The 24,575-nt window shown below is 44.8% G+C and overlaps 1 protein-coding gene across 1 annotated transcript in view; it reads left to right on the top strand.

Moving 5' to 3' along the window:
• Positions 1-10,164, top strand: part of lars1b (leucyl-tRNA synthetase 1b) — an 83,267-nt gene extending 73,103 nt beyond the window's left edge. Inside the window, exons 28-32 of the mRNA XM_072512596.1 lie at positions 470-580; positions 2,127-2,231; positions 3,557-3,652; positions 5,947-6,079; positions 9,796-10,164. Of these exons, the coding sequence (XP_072368697.1) occupies positions 470-580; positions 2,127-2,231; positions 3,557-3,652; positions 5,947-6,079; positions 9,796-10,001 (651 nt within the window). The 3' untranslated portion in view covers positions 10,002-10,164. The remainder of the gene's footprint in view (positions 1-469; positions 581-2,126; positions 2,232-3,556; positions 3,653-5,946; positions 6,080-9,795) is intronic.
• The last annotated feature ends 14,411 nt before the right edge of the window (positions 10,165-24,575 follow it).

The following is a 24,575-nucleotide window of genomic DNA, read 5'->3' on the forward strand; positions in this document are numbered from 1 at the left end:
AATCACACCATCAGACCATTCTGGATAAGAAGCAAAGAGTAACGAGATATATTCCCAAAAGAGTAATATAACAATGTGCTTTTGTGTTCAGTAGCTTTCCCTCCTCTCTACAATGAAAAAAAAGCAAATGATCAAACAAAACTGATTTGAATCTGAGATCCGGCTAGTTCAGCATTAACATCCGCTGTAGTCGTAACAGTATGCCTCATTGCAAAGTGAGAGTCATATCATTTGACGTGGTAGCATTGATGTGAGCACTGATATTTTCACAGTAGCATCTCATTGATTTAATAATTAAATGTTTGTCATTTTTTATGAATTGAATAGGAGGCAGAAACAGAGTTCTGTTTCATGAATTGAAATAGAGGCTCCACAAATAATGAGCTGTACTTCTGAGTATTTCAGATATTCTCTGCTATTGAAAGTGTTTGCAAAAGCTTTGACTCTACTGTAAATGGTTACATTTTAGAAAAATGGTGATCAGCTGCCAGACAATAAAATCATTGCTAGTGAACTGAAAGACCTGCCCGAGCTGAAGAAGTATATGAAGAAAGTCATGCCATTTGTTGCTATGATCAAGGTAAATGCTTCAACAATCCTAGATGAATGCACATTTTAAATTGATTCTTCTGTCTCTAACCTTCTCTTTCCCTGCAAGCATTTGAGAACTTTTATATTCCTCCAACACGTGCCTCTTCTTCATCTAGAGATCCCCATGCTCCACCATTAACAAGTTTGCCTTCACTCGCCTAGGCTCAGACCTCTGGATTTCCCTGTCCAAACCACTGCCTCTCCATCTCCCTCACCTTACATAAGACCACTGTTAGAGCCCATCTCTTTAACTAAACTTTCGGTCAGCTATCATGTGAGAGTACTTTTAAGAAATGATGTGTATATCAGTATCTGTAGTGAGAGTACCTTTAAGAAATGGGTGTTTATTACTGCAGTGATGTCAGACTGGTGGAGCTGGACTGTCTGTCAGCTTTTTACTTTCGTTTAGGCTGTTTGCTGCAGGGTGTGTTTTAGTTTCGTTTTCAGAGCTGGATAGCTGCAGTCACAGCCAGAAGGCGTATTGGAGTCTCTCTGTATTCTAAAGACTGTAAATCGATCCTTTGGTGATTTAAAACTAATAACTGCTCTTAGTAGTGACTTTAACCTGATGTGCTTCTGTTTAAAGGTTTTTTAAGTCTTCTGGACATTAAAAGGAAAGCTTAAGGATTACATGGTGTTGTATTCTTTGGGGGTTATATTTGAGTTAATGGTTGTTAAGATGTTCACTATATGTTTTAAAAAGGTTAACTTGAGTTCATAGAATAAACATTGCTTTGCTTTAAAAAATACTTTTCCATTTCTGCTGTACCACACTTGTAGAGTGGGCTGTGTGCTCCCCATACCACAATATATTAAAAGTTGTGGGTCAGGTGAACTCCATGATACACTTTGGGGTTTTCTAAACCCTGGCCCATTACACAGCCCTCCAAATTACCTCACAATTATCTTGGTGTCATTGTTTTGTCTCATTATGCTTCTGTGAAGAGCCATGTACCATTTTGCTAATAGGCTATATGAATGCATTGTTATGTGCAAGTACTTGATCATTGTCCAGCTTAATGTTTTTTAAAAATCTACCATCCTTAAATTCTTATATTTCAATTTTCCCTTGTGATATTGTTTGATTGCAACGTCTTCATAGAATCCCTTAAAGATGAAAACACTGAATACTGCTAATCTGAAATAAAACAGAAAATGTTGGAAATGTATGTTGGGTCAATCAGCATCTGAAAGAGAAAATAGGCTAACATTTCGAGTGGGATCCTTGACGGAAATGCTAATAATTTGGCTGGTAGTGAAAGGACTTTGCACGGGGTAATTTAATTATAGTCTTTGGTGTAATTTGAACCAGAAGTTTGGCACTGATATTTCTTTTATAACAGTATGGGATTGGGTTTCCAGTTTTCTTTCAGGGGAAAGGGCACTGTCTCACTTTAATATTGGCTAGCCATGGAGTACTTTGGATACTTCAAACCACCTTTGAGCCTCCAACTCCTTTGTCTAGGCCAGGAGCAGCAGTTATCTCCTCAATATTGCGACTCGTGATGATGCAGTGTTTGTTTTGTTTGAAATAGGAAAACCTGGAGAAGAATGGGCCTCGTGTTCTTGACCTGGAGCTGGAGTTTGATGAACGTAGTGTCTTGATGGAAAACATTGTCTATTTAACTAACACATTAGAGGCAAGTACCAGTGAATGTGGATCACAAAACTCAATAAGTGTCCATGTTCTGTTTGCTTCTAAAGAAACAAATAAATAATAGCTCTTGTGATTGGTGCCCAAAATAACTTGCAGTGCAAGGCTAGCTGCTACTGGGGTGTGCCCTCGTGCAATATGAGTACAATGAGGGAAGGTAGGTGCATGCTTTGTATAGTGCAGATACCTTCTGGCAGTTTGGCACGGTGACGTTGTAGCTACTTGTTAAATGGAAATATGTTTGTCGGCTGCTGATATTGCATTCCCAATTTTACAGATAAATTACTAATTTGAAAGGAAATGCTTCTCAACTTGATATGAGAGCAACTATTTACTGCAATTTATGTCAGCAGGTGAAATTCATATATGAAAATAACAAGCAGTAACATAAAGGTTTTTTTCCCTGCAAGTATTCATTTAAAGGGCTATATAATTAGTAATGAAATACTAACGGTAACTATGCTAATTATCATGCGCACACTGAAATTAAATATTATTAGTAGATGGCTAAGGGCTGTGGGGAAGAAATTCTGCCGAAGAGGGGTGGTAACTGTTTCCAGTAGTAAAAGGGTCAATTCCCGGAGGATACAGATTTAATGTGATTGGCAAAAGAACCAGAGGTGACATGAGAAATATCAGGTTTGATGCAGACTTGAATGCACTGCCTGAAAGTATGGTGAAAGCAATTCAGCAGTCACGTTCAAAAATAGGATGAACACTTGAAGGGAAAATAAATTGCAGGGCTATGGAGAAAGAGCAGGGTTGTGGAATGAATTGGCTAGTTTTACCAAAGAGCCATCACAATGGATTGATTCGATGTGCGATTTTGAAAAATATGTGGAATGGGTGAGAATTCCCAACTGAGAGTTTGGGAAGGAAGAGTTATGGGTCTGAAGATGGGATGAAGTTAATTTGCTGAAAGGGGAAGTGTATCCCTGGCATACGCTGTGACTTTATATTCTAAACTTTGTGTATCCACACTGGCATTTCTCAATTTAAACTGCTACCCTGAACTTGTGGACCCCCTGGAAAGATTGAGTTCTGGATTTTGTGTTCGCTCACAAGAGTCACAATGAATGTTTGGGTTCCGCTAAATAGACTGGAGTTTTCCTTTAACTGTAGTAATGTAACATGCCCAGGAAAGTTTGATACATATTGCTTCTGCTTCTCTAGTTGACATACCGGGAAGTTCATTGCCGAAATGTAATGCTATGAAACTACAAAGATCCTTTCTTTTCGTCATCTAAATTGCGTCTGGAGAAAAATGGAAACCGTAGTTTATGAAATCTTCCCTCTATCTTCCTGCCACAGCTGGACCACATTGATGTCTTGTTTGCAACAGAGGCAGATGATAAAATCCGGGAAGAGTGCTGTCCAGGAAAGCCTTTCTGTGCATTTAGAACAGAGGTAAGAGGGCAATCTATATTGTTGGATTTTTGTCATTTTGGGGGGCAAGCCAAAACTGGATATTGCAACATTTTAAGGTATAGAATGCACCATTGGATCTTGTGTAAGGACAGGAATGGAACCCTAATGGGAGATCTTAACAGGTCACCGATATATTCAAGAAACAGAGTGAATGGCAGTTCTTGGGCAGTGGTTTCCCAGTGCAGCTGGGGTGCAGTGTTGACTCAGAGAAGCTGAAGTGTTTTTCTGCGCAGTACAGCTAGGTAGCTAGAAACATGCAGGTTATTAGATGCTGGAGGCACAGCCTGGACACCCCAATAGGACACAGTCTTGAGAGAAGAGATTTAACAGCTGGGAGGTGAGCAGTTGGTGTCCTGTTGCAAAAAAGTGGTTTCAAGAAGGAGATAGATTAGCACAGTTGTCAGCACTGTTGCTTCACAGCGGCAGGTTCGATTCCCGCTTGGGTCACTGTCTGTGCGGAGTCTGTGTGGGTTTCTTCCGGGTGTTCCAGTTTCCTCCCATAAGTCCCGAAAGACGTGCTGTTAGGTGAATTGGATATTCTGAATTCTCCCTCTGTGTACCCGAACAGGCATCGGAGTGTGGCGACGAGGGGATTTTCACAGTAATTTCACTGCAGTGTTAATGTAAGCCTACTTGTCACGGTAATAAAGATTATTATTATATTTTGGGTTTCAAGAAGGACATCGATATAATTCTGATAAAAACAGGTTAAAGGGATAGGGGTAACAGTTTGGGTGGTGGATTTGATATTAGGAAGAGATCAGCCATGATATGACTGAATAACGGAGCAGGCTCAAAGGGCTGAATTGCCTACCTCTACTCCTAATCCCTATGTTCCTATGCCTAACAAGTCACCGTATGCCGAAGAAGAAGGCCTTCACTAAGGTTGAAGATGCTGTCAAAGAGAAGTCAGAGGGTAGGTTTCTGAAAGTGAGAAGCTGAGACCCCTCTTGAGGCAGACCAAATTTGAAGGATTTTTCTGACTCAATGATCACTGATGTCTGGGTGAGAAGATTTGTGGGATCTGTCTTGATGAATGTGTTGTTTGTGGTGTGTTTGACCACAGTTTGCCTGTTAATTCATGTTTAATATGCAGAATTAATGAGAAGTAGAGTATAAATTAGATAGTATTGACTGTTTGCATTGTTGATTCTTGTATCACAAAAGTTCTCCTGTTTATTTAAAAACATGGAATCTTGTGGCTTTATTCTCTTTGTAAGTAAATGGGATTTCAAATTTTGTCTACCGTTTTAAAAAAAAAAAGTCACTCCTAGCCGAATCGTAACAGATCTGGGGGTGGCGTCCGGGACAGGAGTCTGCATGTTCTCCCCGTGTCTGCGTGGGTTTCCTCCAGGTGTTCCGGCTTCCTCCCACAAGTCCTGAAAGATGTGCTTGTTAGTTGAATTGGACATTCTGAATTCTACCTCTGTACCCGAACAGGCGCCGGAGTGTGGTGACTGGGCATTTTCTCGAAAATTCATTGCAGTGTTAATGTAAGCCTACTTGTGGCACGAATAAAGATTATTATTAACGATACCAAGAGCTGAGGTTAAATATGATCCTGTGCAACCATTTCTCATGCTCAATATTGTAGTCTTTTCATTGTCCTTTGAAAATTTTCAAAACTAGCTTGATAGATGCAAGCTAAATTGTCCTCTCCTGAATCTCCATTTCAAAACACAAAACCCTTTCTCCCCCACCCCCCTCCAACTCCCTGCGATACATTTTTTTAGTTGAAAATATAGGAAGGTAAGTTACTGTATTCTTTGAATGAACTTCTCAGATTTCACTACTTTGGGAGAATTGCGTGTTCTTGGCACCCTTTGCTATGATTTGAGAATGAGACATCCCTGAAAAAGGAGGGGCGGCACAGTGGTTAGCACTGCTGCCTCACGGCGCCGAGGTCCCAGGTTCGATCCCAGCCCTGGATCACTGTCCGTGTGGAGTTTGCACATCCTCCCCGTGTCTGCGTGGGTTTCACCCCCACAACCCAAAGATGTGCCGGATAGGTGTATTGGCCACGTTAAATTGCCCTTAATTGGAAAAACTATATTGCATACTCTTAATTTATAAACATAAATCCCTGAAAAAGGAAGTGAGTTGACCATGAAATTGTTATGCAGCCATTTGATACAGTGGATTGGCAGACCAATGAAGCCACAGTGTCTTCTGTCCATTTGGGTTTCTGGTGATTCTTCTTGGAGAGACCCTACAAATGGATTTGGACATGTACAGCTTTGTTTTTGGAATCCAATTCTTGTTCTTGTCCACAGCCCAGTGTACCCCTGTTCTTGGTGAACCCCCAGCCAGCAAATGGACATTTCTCTACAAGGATCGACATCAGACAGGGTGATAAAAAGGACACTGTAATTCGAAGACTCATGAAGATTGACCGTGGTATTAAAGGTATGACTGAGTTTAACCATCCTGTCATTTCTCAACCAAATCATTAATTAACCTTTTTCCCCTTGCTCATTGGGTGTAGGGAGATGATGGATTGAACATGCTACATCCTTTGGCATATACAAAAGTAAAATGCTGCAGGTGGTGGAAATCTGAAATAAAATGCTGGAAATACTCAGCAGGTCAGGAGACAGCTGTGGAGATAAACAGAGTTAATGTTTTAGGTTAATGTTAATGCTTCAACAGACACTTTTAAAATCCCCCAGTGTTCTCCCTTTACCTGGACGCCACCCTCTGACCTCCTGCGGTATGACATTGGCCATCGCAAGTTCTCTGCTCCTTTCACTCATTCTAACCTGTCTCCCTCTGAACTTGCTGCTCTCCGTTCTCTCAGATCCAACCCTGACTTTTTATTAACCTGCTGGCAAGGGTGGTGCTGTTGTTGTCTGGCGTACCGACCTCTACCTCGCAGACACTGAACCCCAACTCTCAGACACTTCCTCCTACCTAACCTAGACTATGAGCCCACCACTGAACATCAAGCCATTGTTTCCAGGACCATCACTGGCCTAATTTCCCTTGGAGATTTTCCCTTCACAGCCTCCAACCTCAGAGTCCCCCAGCCCCGCACAGCAAGCTTCTACCTACTTGCCAAAATCCAAAAACAGTACTCCCTGGTAGACCCATCATTTTAACCTGTTCCCACCCCACTGCACTTGCTTCTCCCTACCTTGACTATTTTCTCTCCCCTTGTCCAGTCTCTTCCCACCTACATTTGTGATTCTTCTTGCACCTTACTTCATTTCAGCAACTCCCGGTTTCCCCTTCGTAACTACCTATTTTTCACGTTTTGGTGGTCCAGTTCCTCTACACCTCCCACGAGGATGGTCTGTGGTCTCTCCACATCTCCCTTGATCAGAAGTCCAAACAATTTCATCTTCCATTGCCCTCCTCCGCCTGGCTGAACACGTTCTCTTTTTCAGCAGTTTCTCATTCAAATTGTCTCACTTCCTCCAGATAAAAGATGTGATTGTGGACATCTGCATTGGTCCTAATTATGCCTGTTTTTGTAGGTGGCACATTCCTTGTTCCAGGCCTCCTTCCACAACTCTTTTTCATGCTCGCCTTGATTTCTCTGGCCGCATTTCGAGCAATAGACTGTCTACCAATATTTGTTACAAGTCTACCGACTTCCACAGCTACCTCAGTTACACTCCCTCACACCCGACCTCCTGTATGGACTCCATTCTATTCTCCCAGTTTCTCCGTCTCCATTGCATCTGTTCCAATGATGCTACTTTCCACAACAGTGCTTCCAACATTTATTCCTTTTTCCTAAGCCGAGGATTCCGCTCCACTGTAACTGACAGTACTCGCAACCATGTCTGACCCATTTCCCACCCTTCTTCCCTCACCGTTTCCGCTCCCTCCAGAACCTTGATTTTCCCTGTCCTCATTTTCCATCATCAGCCTATCTGTTCAAAGGATCATCCTCTGCCATTTCTGCCAATCACAGCATGACAGCACCACCAAATGCATCTTCCCTTCCGTGACATCCTGGCCCACATCTCTAACATCCCCATTACCTCAATCTCTTCCCGAAGCCGGCAGTCGGAGATGGTTTAATACCTGTCCTTTTACCTCGGATCAACATCTCGGTCCAAGGCCCCAAACACTCCTTCCATGTGAAGCAGCAAGTTGCTCGCACTTTGAATACCTACAGTGCAGAAGGAGGCCATTTGGCCCACCAAATCTGTACCAACCCTCTGAAAGAGCACCCTTTCTATGCCCCTGTCCCCACCCTATAACCCAGTAACCCCACCTAACCTTTTGGACACCAAGAGTCAATTTAGCATGGCCAATCCACCTAACCTGCACATCTTTGGACTTCTTTCAATTTGGTGTGCTGTATTCGCTGCCCACAATGTGGTTTCCTCTGCATAGGAGAGACTAAACGCAGACTGGGTGACAGCTTTGCGGAACACCTATACCCAGTCTGCAAGATTCCTGTTGCTTGCCATTTCAATTCACCATCTTGCTCTTGCGCTCACACTTCTATCCCCGGCCTGCTACAATATTCCAGTGAAGCTCAACGCAAACTGGAGAAACAGCAGTTCACCTTCCAATTAGGCACCTCACTTCCTTCTGGATTCAACAACTTCAGATCATAAAGTCTGTCTTTCATTTTGATTCTCTCTTCCCCCACCCCACCCCCATCCCCAGAATTTGTCAGCCTGTATCTTGTTACCATGTTTTTGCTTTCAGACAGTGCTGACCTCTTTCTGCTATTACAGTTTACCCTTTTGTCTTTATACTATCATTACCAATCCCTTTGTCTTGTGTTCCATGACATCTTTGTTATTTAATCTCTCCTGCCCCCCCCCCCCCCCCCCCCCCCTACCCAACCTATCCTAGACTTTCTATTCTGCTCCACCTCCTCCCCCTTTTTCCAGCAGCATTAAACCCATCACATTTCTTCCTCTCTCCAGTTCCAAAGAAGTTACATTGGACTCCGAACATTAACTCTGTTTCTCTCTCCACAGCTGTGGCCAGATTTAGGGTTTTTCTGTTTTTATATCAGATTTTCAGCATCCGCAGTATTCTACTTCCATATTAATATTTCCAGTCGATGGCCATTCATCAGAACTGTGGAGAGATAGAAACATAGGCTGCAGACTGTCAAGTCCAATGATGAGATGTCATTCCCCGAGCTTAGGTTGAGCTTCATTGGAACACTGTAACCAGGCCAAGGACAGCAAGGTAGAGACTTCAAATCACAAGCACCAGGAAACTCGTGAGTCATGCTTGTGGACTGAACAAAAGTGTTCTGCAATGTGGTCACCCAGTTCATGCTTGGTCTCCCCAATGAAGAGGAGACAATGTTGTAAACAGAAAGTACAGTATACTAAATTGAAAGAAGTACAAGTAAATTCCTGTTCATTTGTAAGAGGTGTATGGGGCCTTGGCTGGTGAGAAGTAAGGAGTTGAAAGGGCAGGTGATACATCTCCTGCACTTGCATGGAAAGATGCTGCAGGATAGGGTGGGGGTGTTGGATGACTGAAGAGTGAACCAGAATGTCACAGACGGAATTGGTCCTTTGAAATACTGAAAGGAGACAGCAAGTGCTTGGTGATTTCATTATGCCGGAGGTGACAAATTTGGCAGGGGGTGATCCATTTAATGTGGAAGCTGATAATGTGGCGCTAAGGATAAAGTGAACTCTCATTATTCTGGGTGGAGGGAGAAGGGATTTGAGCAGAAATGTATTAAATAGATCGGACACGGTGGAGGTGCCGTGGATGCCGGGACTTTGAGTAAATTTAAGGAGGAGATCAACAGATTTTTAATTAGTAATGGGTTAAAGGATAATGGAGAACAGGAAAGTAATGGCGGAGCAGGCTTGAGGGGCTGAATTGCCTACTCCTGCTCCTAGTTCTTGTGTTCATATTACACAAAATAGTTTGAGTGCAATTCATTGCTCCCTGTGTGTTTTTATTATTATTTACTAAGTAAGTACTAATCAGTATTAATTTGTTATTCAATTGAATAAACTAACATTTCTCAAGCATGTGTTGGGGGAGATATTTGATGAACCAGAGAAACTAGGGCAACTTGAATGCTACTTCTAAATCGATACAAAGTAGGTTCATGTTACAAGTTTGTTCAATAAAATGTGAAATGTTAGTTGTACAGTGACACATTTATCTTTGTTTTTAAGATCATACACAAGTGAAGCTCATGAGGTATGAAGACCCTGTACTGGGTCCACGACGAGTTCCAGTCCTTGGGAAGGAATCAGTGGGTAAAGTGGCCATTTCTGAGAAGGCATCATTTCATATAGACTTGACTGCAAAAAAGGTCCACCTGACTGACAATGGCTTGAAACATGATATGGGCGATACGTTGATCTACCTGGTGCATTGATACACAACAGAATAAACCCTTTGTTTTCACCTCAGTTGTCGACGTAAATATTTCTGTACTTGTGTTGACCCTTTTGATGTCACCTTCATATTTCATTACAAATATTATATATTTTAATTTGTAGATGAATGAAAATGCTGGAATAAAGTGAAATAGATGGCCATCAATGTTTTACTGATTTTTCTTTTCTGTGGATCACCAGCAAAGTATTCTATCTGGAAGCTGATGGTCACAAGCTTGAGTCGATAAGTGGGGGAATGAACAGGCTCAATAAACTGCATGTGCTCATCTCTCGGAACTATCAGTAATGGCAGCAGAAATCAACCTATTTCCTGCTACTTAAGAAACTGTCTTTAGCAGCAACTTATAATAATGTAGCACTTTTAATGTTAAATGCATCACAGGAGCATTATAGGATAAGACATGACACTGAGCCACACAAGGAAGTATTAGCTGTGATGATGATCAAAAGCTGGTTAAAGTGGTAGGTTTTAAAGAGCATCTTAAAAGGATGAAAGTGAATTGCAGAGAAGAGAGGTGAGACAGGTTTTGTGGCCTAGGCAACCAAAGGCACATCCATTAAAGACAGAGCATTCAAAACAAGACCTGAATGCAGAGGAGCACAGATAATTTAGATGCTTTTGGGGCTGGAGGAGATTAGAGATAAGGAGGGGAGAGATCATGGAAGCATTTGAAAATGAGGTAAGAATTTAAAAATCTACAGTGTTGCTTGACTAGATCAACGAGAACAGGGCCAATAGGGTTATTGGACTTGATGCAAGTGAGCAATAGAGTTTGTCGTAAAGGCACTGAAATTGGTTGCTGGGTGCGGATTAAGTTTGGCATTGTTAAGCTTTCAGACCCTATAATTTATCCCGGAATGAATTCTCCATTGCTGTTTGTGTATGATATTGAAAGCAGCACCATAAAACAGATGATCTTTTGTCATGTTTGTGGGAGCTTTCTACGTGCAAATTGACCTATACTTGTTCTATATTGCAACAGTGACTTTGCTTCAAAATGTACTTAATCACCTTTTGAATGCATTAGTATCTAAGGTTGTGAACGGCATTATATAAATGCAAATCGATCTCCTTCGTGGACTGAACAGTACTGATGCAGAAAAATTGAGTTCAGTGTAAACATAGCTCACATAATCCAAGTTTAGTTCAGGTAGTCATTGCCCTGACAAAATTATCGGGTCTAAGAATGTGCTTTTGGGAAAAGCTGGGGCTAACAAGTTAAAACCTTAAAGCATTAAAAGTATTCTAAATTTAATTGTGTTATGAAGCTTTTAAAAAAAAAAAAAAAAATTCAGCCCTTTTTTGGGGGACATGAAAATTACTGAAATCTGGTGGCTAGATTGTGCAAGTGGAGTGAATTGTTCATGTTATGTATTTATGTTTAGTCTTCATATGCATGTCGCCACTGGGAGTGGCATCACAGGAAACTGCCAGAGTGAAGAAGCAGCCTGTAGTGAATACACCTTGTAAATAAAGCTTAGTTTTTGACCCTGCTTCCTAGCTTCAATATACAACGGCGCATGCTCGTGACGGGGGGGGGAGAATTAACAAAAATTGTGAGAGAGGAATTGGAAGAAAAGCTCTTGCATGTGCTCCAGACATAATGGATGTGAGTAATAATCCTCTGCAGAGCAATTAAAGAGCTGGGGGTGTTTGAAAAAGAGGCTGAAGTTCGGGTTGTTGCCTTGTTTTAATGGGAAAAGCAAGATAGCTGCTGAAACACATTGCAAAGTGATTACTGGGAACCTCCATCAGCAAGAAAAATGGTGGAAGTGTTCGGTGCCGTGGCACGTTTTGATGAAAATTTGGAGCAGTGGGGCTCATATATTGAGCATTTTGGCTTTTGCACAGGCGAACAAAATTGCAGAAGATGTTTGGGTTCCCACATTCCTGGGTGATGGAGGGGGGCAGGAAGCTGGACTACATTAAATCTCAGAAGTTTAACCCGAGAAGCTAGGCATTAAAACATGATCAAATTGTAGAGATCCTGCGAGCACGCTATTCACTGACGCCTTTAGTGATTGGCGACTGCTTCAGATTCCACAAAAGGCACCCTGAAAGGGGGGGGGGGGGGGGGAGAGGGAGGAAATAATTAATTGCGCAATAAGTGGCTGGATTAAAAAGCCTGACAGACTTTGAGTTTGATGGTGCGCTGAATGATACAATTTGGGAGAGATTGGTCTGCGATCTGCGAAGTGAGGCAATACCGAAACGTTTGCTCATTAAGAGTAACCTTACTCAAGGTCGTGGAAATTGGTGTTACGAAGGAGCTGGCTGCGAAAGAAGTTCAGCAACTAATTTTGAATACTCTGATACACTCAAACCCGTATTTGTCACCGATGTCCAAAGCCAGGTCATTCAGCTGTGGAATGGTGGTATAAGGGCTTAAAATGCAGAGGTCGTGGAAAAAATGTCTTGGAGTGCCTGTTGGAAGAAAAAGCAAGCTTACGCGCAAAATTAATAAGAAGGAAGAGCAAACCAAAACAGCATGTAAATAAAATAAAATAAGTGTTCATGCTATTTAAGATGGACGAGTGAAACAAGACGACTTGCAGTCTGAAGACAAATTGTCACTGAATGTGCTAACCATTGGTGGTGCTACGGATAGATACTGGGTTACTTCACTGCTGGATGGGCAGCCATTAGGAATTCCAGACTGAAATAGCAGTCTCACTAGTGCCAGAGACTCGATATGGAAAAGCTCAGATGCATGTCATTGAAACCTTCAAGAATTAGGTTGAATGCATACACTGGTTCCATTGAAAGGCTGCATTGACATAGCTGTGCAACTTAACAGGCAAACAGTAGATTTGTCTTTATGTGTAGTAAAGGGAAATTATGCAGCATTAAGGCATCGAACATGGTTAGAAAAGATTTGACTGAACTGGGCTGAAGTCAACCTGATGACTCCTCAAAGGTTAGAAGACAGGACTGGGAGTCTGCGAGGACAAGTGTGAGTTCTTCCCGTCTTCAGTTGAGTATTTGGGACATCTGATCGATGCCACGGGCCTTCACAAATCTCCCTCGAAGATCAAGGCCATCACCGAGGCTCCTGCACCTCAGAACGTTAACTGGTTGCAATCCTTCCTAGGATTGTTGAACCACTACTGCAGATGTTTTCCAAATTTGGCAGCCATTTTAAAAATAACGCATAACCTCTTATGCCAACACAAGAAGTGGAAATGGTCTGATCAATGTAGTAATGCGCTCACGCAAGCCAAAGAAGCATTGCTCAAATTTGAAGTCCTTGCGCATTTCAATCCTACCCCACCCCAACAGTTGCCGTGTGACGCATCTCCTTATGGTGTTGGAGCGGTGCTATCCCACAACATGATATCGGTTGAAAACAGGCCTTTGTGCGTCAAACATTGAGAAAAGCTGAAAGTAACTACGCACTGATCGAAAGGGAAACCTTTGGGATTATCTTTGGAGTAAAGCGATTCCGCCAATTGCTTTACAGACGAAGGTTCACACTGTTGACAGACCATTGTCCGTTAATGACAGTTTTAAGACCACACACAGGAATTCTGTCACTTGCAGCAAGTAGAGTGCAGAGATGGGCATTGCTTTTGTTTGGATATAGTTATACCAAACAAATCAAATGTGTGCGGCACGGTGATGCAATGGTTAACACTGCTGCCTCACGATGCTGAGGATGCAGGTTCGATCGCATCTCTGGGTCACTGTTTATGTGGAGTTTGCACATTCTCCCCGTGTCTGTGTGGGTCTCACCTCCACAGCCCAAAGATGTGCAGTGTAGATGGATTGCCCATGCTAAATTGACCCTTAATTTGGAGAAAAACATTATTGGGTACTCTTTTGAAAAAAACATTTTAAAGTTATACCATCAAGTGCTGACAATGAAGACTCCATTGTAATGCAGATGGACTTTCACAATTATCACTACCAAGCAGTTAGTCAACAAGTAGTTCATCAAACTATTCGAGCGGAAGTATCTTCTACTTTGAACAGGTAGACTGTACGCCTGTCACTTCAGTACAAGTGAAGTCGTACACGTGGTGCGATCTGATACGCTCCAATTAATGGATATGGTACTATGAAGCAAGACCTCCGAACTAAAACCTGATTTGAAACCGTACTCCACTAAAGGTTTGGAGCAGTCAGGATGTGTTCTTTGGGGGCTGACAACGATCATTCTGCCACCATTGAGAGGATGAGTGTTAAACAAATTGCACGAGGGCCATTGCGGAATTGCGCGCATGAAAGAAATAGTGAGGAATTATTTCTGGTGGCCTGGATTGGATGTGGAGATTGAAGAGAAATCTGGAACATGTTCTTCATGTGTAAAGGTACAAAACCTGCATGGTTAGCACCGTTGCATCTTTGGAAATGGCCAGAAAAGGCTTGGCAATGGGTGCATGTCGACTTTACAGGAAACCTTTGGAGGAAATATTTTCTTACTAACGGTTTTTGCTCATTCAAAGTGGCCAGAAGTCACCATAATGAAATCAACTTCATCAGAAAAGATAATTGAGAGACTAGGAGAAGTCTTTGGTAGCTTTGGATTCCCTGAGCAATTGGCAAGTGATAACGGACTTCAATATTTGTCTCAAGAATTTGAAAGTTTCTTTAAAGAGAATGGTTTTCAACATATTAGGTCTACACTGTACCATCCTGCTACGAATGGACGAGCAGAATGTTTCGTTCAAATCATGAAACACATTGAGAGCAACCAGGGAACAAGGTTCGCTGATCAAACACCTTAATTAATTCCTACCTATGTATAGGGATACTGATCATTCAATGACTAAAATCCCTCTTGCATTATTAACTTGTTGAAACCTCTGAAAATGAAACAAGGACAGGTAGAACGATGGGGAAGCAAAACAAAACATCTTGGGCTGGATTCTCCAAAAATCATCTTGAGGAGGCATATGGATCAGCTGTTGGCAGGGGGAAGCGGTCCACTGGAAATGGAGCCTCCTGAAAATTCTGATTCAACTGCACCAAGTCCTGACATGAACCTTCCTTCAACCCTGACACCGACAAACTCCAGTGGAAGCTAACACCTCACCTTAATACCAAGAACAGAATGAACCTCTAGTTACCTCAACACCAGTCTAAACAACCACTGATGACATTCGTACAAAGATGAAAACGCCGGCGGTTCTAACAAGTGCAAAGAAGCAGCCGCCAGAGGTTCGCCGTCAACCGGTCCAAGAGCGGCGACCTCCAAACCACCTGACTTATTGACTATTGTTATTTGATTATTGTTCATGTTACACTTGTTTGAAATTGTTGGGGACATTCGATTTAAAGGGGGATGAAATGTTATGTGTTTATATTGAGCCTTCATAGCTGCATTAAGCACCATATTAATATTTGCATGTCGTCTCCAGAAGTGACGTCACAGGTTGCTAGTGTGGGAAACTGCCAGAGTGAAGGAGCAGCCTTAAGTGAACACACCTTGTAAATAAAGCTCTGTTAATGTTTGGACTTCCCATGCTTCCTAGATACACAATAGTTTACATTGACAATCTCCCTTCTAAATGTCGATGTTGGGATATAGAATGGGGAAAGGTCAAGTCATGCAGACTGGATGTATGTACAGGTAAAGATTTTTATTAAGATATATTTGGATATTTTAAATTACAAATTGGAATGAGGTGAAAACCACAAATGCCATTTAAAAAAAAAAAACCAATATTCCAAAATAATACCTTCAAGGTATTAAAGGGGACAGATCGGGTAGATGAAAATTATTTTTACTAGTTGTGGAGTCTAAGATGAGGACATAATCTAAAAATCAGAGCCAGACAGGAGTGAAGTTAAACACTAGCATATGCAGGAAGTGGTACAATTCGTGGTGGCATAGTGGTTAGCACTGCTGTCTAACAGCGCCAGGGACCCAGTTCGATTCCCACCTTGGGTGACTGTGTGGAGTCTGCACTTTCTCCCCGTGTCTGCGTGGGTTTCCTCCGGGTGCTCCGGTTTCCTCCCGCAGACAAAAGATGTGCAGGTTAGGTGGATTGGACATGCCAAATTGCCCCTTAGGGTGAGGTTACAGGGCCTAGGTAGGGTGGTCTTTCAAAGGGACAGTGCGGAGTCAATGGGCCAAATGGCCTCTTTCTGTAGTGTAGGGATTCTATGATTCTAAGTTTGGAACTCTTCCACAAATGACAGTTGATGCTAGATCACTTGTTATGTTGAAGTTGGTAAAGTTTTGTTAACCAAAGACATTAAAGGATATGGGGCAATGGTCAGGTATGTGGAGTTAGATCGTGGATTAGCGATAATGTCACTGAATGATGGAACATGCTGAAGGAGCAGAAGTAGCCCACTTGTGTAGCCCACCTGCTCTTAAAAATATAAGTTACATTGATATAACTCAGCTTCATTGGGGAAAAGCAGCCATTTGTACATTGCCTTATCAGTGTAGTAGTGCTTTCATGCAATAAGTTACTTTTGTGGTGCAGTGATTGTTTCATGCTATTTGATATATTTTATAAAATGGGTGGTGCGGCACAGTGGTTAGCACTGATGCCTTACAGCACCAGGGACCCAGGTTTGATTCCAGCCTTGGGTAACTGTGTGGAGTTTGCACTTTCTCCCTGTGTCTGCATGGGTTTCCTCCTGGTGCTCCGGTTTCCTCCCGCAGTCCAAAGATGTGCAGGTTAGGTGGATTGGCCATGCATATAATATTGCCCAAAAAGCTAGGTGGGGTTACGGGGATGTGAGTGGGGGATTGGCTTTAGGTAGTGTGCTCTAAAGAAGCAAGGGCCAGTGCAGAATTGATGGGCTAAATGGCCTCCAGTGTAGTGATTCTATGAAAATGGTACGTCACTGATCATGGATTTTATTGCATTGAGGAGTGGAACCTGTACAACATATGGGAAAATGTGATATTCGGGACTTTTTCAGCCCTGCTTATTTTTAGATGAATTTCATGTAGAGGACATAGGCATTGGACAGGTGCTGCAGTAATAAATACTGGCAGCAGGGAGAGCTGTTGAGCTACTTCGAATCACTATTCTCCGCAGTGCCGCTATTTGAACATCTGGGAGCAGTGCATCTTTGAAATGCAAATCGAACATCATCTTGAATGCACATAATTTTGAAACATGAAGGTCCTCGTTTACAGATCTCCGGTGTGCAGGCTCAGTCCACTGCATTTGCGCTTTTTAAAAAATTTATCTGTGAGGCTGTTCTCACTTCTTCACCCCCCCCCCCATCCGCTTTCATAGTATCTCATCACCATGGTGACTGTCTGTGCTTTAAACAGCAGGTGATTACGATGCTGAGCGGATTGGCAGTGGGAAGCTACTGAATACCAAAGACAGGGAGCTTGCAATGTCTGTTAAATGGTGCAGAAAAAGGTTGGTTCAGCTGGTCACTGTCTACATTTAATGAGGGTCTGGCTACTGTTGAGCTAAAATTAAAATGTGAGATAATTATGACCAAAGCAGTTTTTACAAAACTATATGTTTTTGTTGCTTCCTCAGTTACAAATATTTGTAATTAGAAAAGCACTGACTTCCAGTGGAAGGGATCTGAATTATGAGGAAAGACTAGAGAAACTTGAGCTTTTCAGCCAGGGCAGCAGTTAGCACTGCTCTCTCACAGCGCCAGGGACCCAGGTTCACATTCTGGCCTTGGGTGACTGCCTGTGGGGAGTTTGCACTTTTCCCCCGTGTCTGCGTGGGTTTCCTCCGGGTGCTTTGGTTTCCTCCCACAGCCCACAGACGTGCAGGTAAATGGAATGGCCATGCTAAAAAATTGTCCCTTACTGTCCAAAAAGTGGGCCGGATCTCGAATAACGACGAGTCAGAATACAGGCGGGAGATAGAGAACCTAGTGGAGTGGTGTAGCGACAACAATCTCTCCCTCAATGCCAGTAAAACTAAAGAGCTGGTCATTGACTTCAGGAAGCAAAGTACTATACACACCCCTGTCAGCATCAACGGGGCCGAGGTGGAGATGGTTAGCACTTTCAAATTCCTTGGGGTGCACATTTCCAAAAATCTGTCCTAGTCTGTCGACGCTACCACCAAGAAAGCACAACAGCGCCTATACTTCCTCAGGAAACTAAGGAAATTCGGCATGTCCAAATTAACCCTTACCAACTTTTACAGATGCACCATAGAAAGCATCCTATCGGGCTGCATCACAGCCTGGTATGGCAACTGCTCGGCCCAGGACCCCAAGAAACTTCAGAGTCGTGAACACCGCCCAGTCCATCACACAAACCTGCCTCTAATCCATTGACTCCATCTACACCTCCTGCTGCCTGGGGAAAGCAGGCAGCATAAACAAAGATATCTCCCACCCGGCTTACTCACTCTTCCAACTTCTTACATCGGGCAGGAGATAGATACAGAAGGCTGAGAACACGCACGGACTCAAAAACAGCTTCTTCCCCACTGTCACCAGACTCCTAAATGACCCTCTTATGGACTGACCTCATTAACACTACACCCTGTATGCTTCATCCGATGCCAGTGCTTATGTAGTTACATTGTATATGTTGTGTTGCCATATTATGTATTTTCTTTTCTTCCCATGTACTTAATGATCTGTTGAGCTGCTCGCAGAAAAATACTTTTCACTGTACCTCGGTACACGTGACAATAAACAAATCCAATCCAATCCAAAAGGGTAGAGAGGGTTACTGGCTTAGGGGGATAGGGTGTAGGCCTGGGCCTCGGTAGGGTGCCCTTTCAGAGGGTTGGTGCAGACTTGATGGGCTAAATGGTCTCCTTCTGCACTGTAGTGATTTTGACAAATGCAGGCCTAGCCAGTGACGCACATATCCCATGAATGAACTTTTAAAAAATTGTCTAACAAACTTGGGCTGGATTCTCCGCATCGTGACGGCGGAAGCGAGAATTGCAATCGGGCAGAGAATCGCACGAAATGGAAAAGTCCGTTTTGCACCGAGTGCCGATTCCATCGCCATGCTCCAGTCCATTGTTGGCGGTGTTGTCGAGGTTTGTGCCCCTGTCCGTGCAAAGCCTTCATTTGCCTGGATTTTAATACCATTTGCAGCTTGGACACTTCTTGCTCCATTCCCCCCGTCCCCCCACCCCCCCCCGAGATGCTCCGCCCCTCTCAGGTGGAGTTCTTGCGGGTACAAATTAGTGCCATGATTTACAGGTGGCGCCTGGGTGCCGAGGCTGCTGAGGGAGAATGGGAGGCCATGGCAACTCTGAAAAAACTTTAACAATTGTCGGGCTTGCTACGGGGCTACCCGGGCCGGGGGCAGTAGCGAGGAAAGACTTGGTGCCACGTCTGTGGACTCGGGCTGTCCCCCTCTGGATCGGGGAGGCCTGCCTCAGATCGCCATTGCTGCAGTATGTGTTTTAAACACACCCATTTTGTGCTACTCACAGGCCCCAGGCTGCTCACACTGCTGAGTGCTGCCTGTGTCCTGTGAATGTTCAGACAGCCTCTGTTCATCTGAGAGCCCATCCACCCCTCAGGATCACCAGCTGTCTCCTCCTGGTGAAGCTGGTAGCACTGACTGTCTCTGCCACCACCTCCCGGGCGATGTTCAGAAGGGTGGGCTTGAGTCTGCGGTTACCCTGGGGAAGGGCGGTGTCCCTCCTCTTGCCACTGACAGGGAGCTGTGGGTCCACCTTGGACTCCTGAACTCAGAGGGCAGGTCTTCTCTGAGCCATTTTCATGATTGCAGTGAGCAGTGTGTGGTAAGTGGAGTGCTTAAAAAGAGCTCCAGCTGTCGGGCTCTTTGGTGCTAACACTGCTCCAGCGGTTACAATGGCCGCTGGGCTGGGAATTGTTCTCAATTCGCACCGGCAGAGTGCTGGCCTGACTCACTTCCCAAATAGAGCCCCCAACGGAAATGTGAATCGCACACTATTTAGACCCGATGGGAACACTTAGCCTCCCAAACAGAATCCTGGCCATTGTTATCAACCTGAAAGATGAACCCTTCATAGGTGCTTGCAGATCTGCTGTGTACATCAAACATCGTGGGCAGGCTTCTCCGATCACCGATGCCGAAATTGCGTTCGCCGATTGGCCGGCGAATCCATTTCTATGCCAAAATCAGGGGCGGCACCATTTTCCTGATGCTCCGCCCTCTCAAAAAATGGCGTACTCTTCCGCTGTCGAGACGACCTCAGGACATCACCTGAGGCCCTGACCCGATGCTCTGCCCCCGATGGGCCGATTTCCCGAGGGCGTGGGACAGGTGTCCTCTCAATTTTCGTAAACCTGGCGTAGCGGCTGCGGACTGCGTCCAACGCTGCCACAGTCAGGTGGGGGGTGGGGGGGGGGGAGCCATTCTGCTGGCAGGCGGCGCTTCGGTATAACACGGCCGGTGCCATGTTGTACGGCCAGGCCGACGCTATGCGCGGCCACGGACCCGGCCACTCTGCGTCTGTATCAACAGGTAAAGCCGGGGGGCTTTACGTGGTGCGGCTGTTATCCCCACACCAACATCAGGGCGGGTTTGGCACCGGCTTTTTGGTTGTAAGACCAGACGGATCCTGCGGACATAGCCGCAGAATTGGTGAATCCATCCAATTCTGTTTCCTAACATTGGCCGGGATTCTCCCTTTGGGAGATTATGGGCATGATTCTCCGGTCGCCGAAACCGCGTTCGGCGATCGGCCGGAGAATCCACGTTTGCACCGAAATTGCCCCCTCAAAAACGGAGAACTCGGGGAGTATGCTGCACACCATATGGACGGCCTCAGGGCATCACCTGAGGACCTCCCCCGATGCTCCGCCCCCGGTGGGCCGAGTTCCCGACGGCGTGGAACACTTATCCTTTTTTGCTCGTGAATCCGGCGTGGCGGCTGCGGACTGAGTCCAGCCCACCACAGTCAGGAGGGAGCCGTTCCGCGGGCGGGGGGGGGGGGGGGGGGGGGGGTGGTCCGGGGTGACGAGCAGTTTATGGGGGGCAGTATGTGGCAGGCCAGGTCAGTGCGCGGCTGCCGCCGTGTTGCACAGCGCGGCCGCTGCAGGCCACCGCCATGCGCATGAACGGCCATGGACCCGGCAATTCTCCGGCCGTATCCGCAGGACTAGCTGGGGGCTTAGCGCTGCATGGCTGCTAGCCTCCCACCAGACAGAGGATTGGAGCGCCTTTTCCCCCATTTTTTCTGGCATAAATAGGCATTGTTCCCAAGCTGGCGTCAGCACTTAGTCTTCAAATCGGAGAATCCAGCCCTGTTCTCCCGCCCGGAGGTGAATTACGCATTTCCGAGGATTACAAGGCATTCCTGCGGCAATACTGCTATCAGTCTGCCATTTTGAGATGGTGGCCTGATAGCAAGGTCCCATGGCTGGCTGCCCCCCACCCCCACCGCATCGCAAATCAGCCCCAACCCCCGAACTGCCTGGGCCCCCCCTTCCCCCAAGTACAGAGGTGACCTGATCCAGCTGCCCCCCAAAGACCCCTAAATAGGGGACCCCCCCCCAGAGCCCACCTAAATAGGGGGGCCACCACAGACACCTCATAAAGAGTCCCCTGTCAGGATGCCCCTCCAGCAAAGAGACCCCTGTCTGGAAGCTAAAGAGCAGTCCAAAAGCAGTGAAAAAAAGTTACTGGGCAGGATTCTCCGTTTCTGAGACTCAGTGTTGACGCCGACGCAGAATTTGTGGACTTTCACAATAACTGGCGCCGAACTTGGATCGATTCAGCAACTGTGGAGGGGCTGGCACCGGCACACAATCAATTCCAATGAAAAACGGTGCAGGGTTCGCCGGGTCTGTGATTGACACTTGGGCGGCTGACAAGCTGCAACCGCACATACACATTACAAACCCCCACACACACTCATCCCAGCCAACAAGATGGCACTGGTTGTGCTGGAGCGCGGCCATACAGCTGATGGGTTGGCTAGGGTCAGAGGGCACCCAGGGGTGGTGGCCTGGGGGGACACCTATATGACCCTTGGCCCGTAGTTTACAGTAGGCAGTCAGCAGCGTGCGCAGCTGCATAGCTGCCTTTCTGGCTGCGGCAATAGCGTTCCGTGTCCGTCTACCCCGACCCAACAGCCCACCTCCTGGCCACCCTCCTTACCCTCCCCTGCCCGAGAACCCCCCCCCCCCCCCCCGGCCCGGACAGCGGCACAACTATCAGAAAACTAGGGCGATGTTGGACACTTTCCATATCCCCTCTCTCTCAGAAGCCACGATGCCAATTTCACGATTTTTAAAAGCACAAGTGAACCGCGCCTTCGACCACTCGATCCATCAGAGGCGGAGCATCACGGAGACCCCGGAGAATACTGGGTCAGGCTCACTAATGATATGCAAGCTGCACATGCATTCCAGAATGCATTGAAGCCGATAACGGAGAATTGCGATTTGGGGGGCGCCCACCGTGATTTTAGTGTCGGAAACCATTCTCCGCCCAATCGCGTTTCGTGATTTCGGCCTCAGCCAACGGAAAATCCTGCTCACTGTTTTTACCCCGGATGTCCGATTCCCCACCGCATTGGGAATGCCGCTACCGGAGATGGATAGCGGAGAATCCAGGACATCGGCTTATTGGCTATCCCCAAAATTTGTATTGAGTTGATCTCTATACATGCAGAGAACTCCTGTCTTTAAGAAAAGAGTAACATAAGCAACTAATAGCATAACTTGGATTTGCCTCTATCAGCCTCCCTCTCGGATTCTCCGTTCGTACTGGTCTGGAACTGCTATCTGTGATATGCAAAGTCCTTGATACTGAACTCTTCCATTTGCTCCAGGCATCTTTCAGAATGTTTGTTTTATTGTGTACAATTCAACCCTGTTTTATGAATGTCTCCTTCACCCTGGATTTTATTAACACAATACAAAAAAATACACAACATGAATTACTGGAAAATGCCATATTCTTGAACAACAGTCACAGTCTTCATAGGTTCATTACTGTGCAATGTTTTCATTGTGCACTTGCACCCTTACCTGCTTTTACACTCAAAGTGAAGCAAGCAACATGTAAAAATTGTCTTACATTTTAAACACTGCACTGTTACATAACAAATGTCTATAGCATGGTAAAGATCACATATAACACACCGTGACACCACAAGTACAGTGGGATTGATGTGCTGTGCTAACGCATTCACAATGATGCAAATGGGATTGGGAACACATTACATGTTTTGCTGGCCCATTATTTTTTTTAACTGTTTGCTGTTTAATGGCGCCACCCCAGCTGTGTAAATTTTTACAGGGGCATTTGGGTGATTTCTCTGCCCCCTCCCCTTTATATTTTGATCTCTTTGTCATCTGCTTCATCAAGTGACTGCAGCCAGGAGGCTGGATTCTGAGAGGTGACTTGGTGCCCCGTGTAATGATTTTGAGGACACCAGAGATCACCAAGGTATGCTCTCTGGTTTTCCATCTATTGCACAGGACGATTTGTTAAATGGCACCTCCCTTGCTCAATGTGGTTCAGATCAGAGGGAAGAAAGGAATTCTTGCACTTTACCACCTGACTGGAAAAGCCTCCGAGTACTTTGCACAAAACATCACTTTTGGACTGTCCAACTGTTCTGCAAATAAATGCACCAACCATTCTGATCCTCAAACAGCAATAAGACATGTGCCAATCATTTATATTTTGCCAGTGTCAGATGAGGGGATCTTGCTCCTCTCCCTCCAATAACACAATGAAATGTTCAATGACAACCACTGACTAACTTGCTTTGATGCAGCAGGTTCGGTGGGGTTATGGGGTTACAGGGATAAGGCTTGGGCTTAGGTAAGGTGCTTTTTCAGAGGGTCGGTGCAGGCTCGATGGGCCGAATGACCTCCTTCTGCACTGTCGAGATTCCGTGGATTCCCTCAGTGCTCACCTTAGGTAATGAACTTAAGTCCACTGGTATGGAATTCATATCCACAATTTACTGGCTACACGTGTGCTACATGTGTGCTGTTATTGTATCGGGCAAACAGGATACTCGCCTCTGAAACTCAGTAGACTAACACTTCATTGTTATTTTAGTCATGCATCTCACCCCATTGAATTTCTAACTCATAAGCAGATCTCTCAGACAAAGCTTGTACATTGGAACATCTTCTGTCTGCAATGCTTGGAACCAAGTCATTTCTGGATTGTACAATGATGTTAGAATGCCTAACCACAAATGTCTGAACAGGAAATGGCCGTCAATATAAATATTTACCCTAAAACATAAAATCATCGTAAAACACTATTCAGCAGTCATAAGAATTGTTTTCTTATCTAAATAGACACCCAAGTCCATCTGTCTGAAACCGGACATTTTCTCAAATGGTCTACTTTCAGGCTCTGTATTAGCTTTAGGTCGTGGTTTAGTTTCAGGGTCTGTGTTATATTCAGGGTCTATGTTATGTTCAGGATCTGTTTTAATTTCAGGGTCTGTGTTACATTCCGGGTCTGTTTTAGTTTCAGGGTCTATGTTATATTCAGGATCTGTTTTAGTTTCAGGGTCTGTGTTATATTCAGGATCTGTTTTAGTATCAGGGTCTATGTTAAGTTCAGGGTCTGTTTTAGTTTCAGGATCTGTGTTATATTCAGGATCTGTTTTAGTTTCAGGGTCTGTGTTATATTCAGGGTCTGTTTTAGTTTCAGTGTCTGGTTTAG

This window comes from Scyliorhinus torazame, chromosome 7 (genome assembly GCF_047496885.1).
Source record: "Scyliorhinus torazame isolate Kashiwa2021f chromosome 7, sScyTor2.1, whole genome shotgun sequence".
NCBI lineage: Eukaryota > Metazoa > Chordata > Chondrichthyes > Carcharhiniformes > Scyliorhinidae > Scyliorhinus > Scyliorhinus torazame.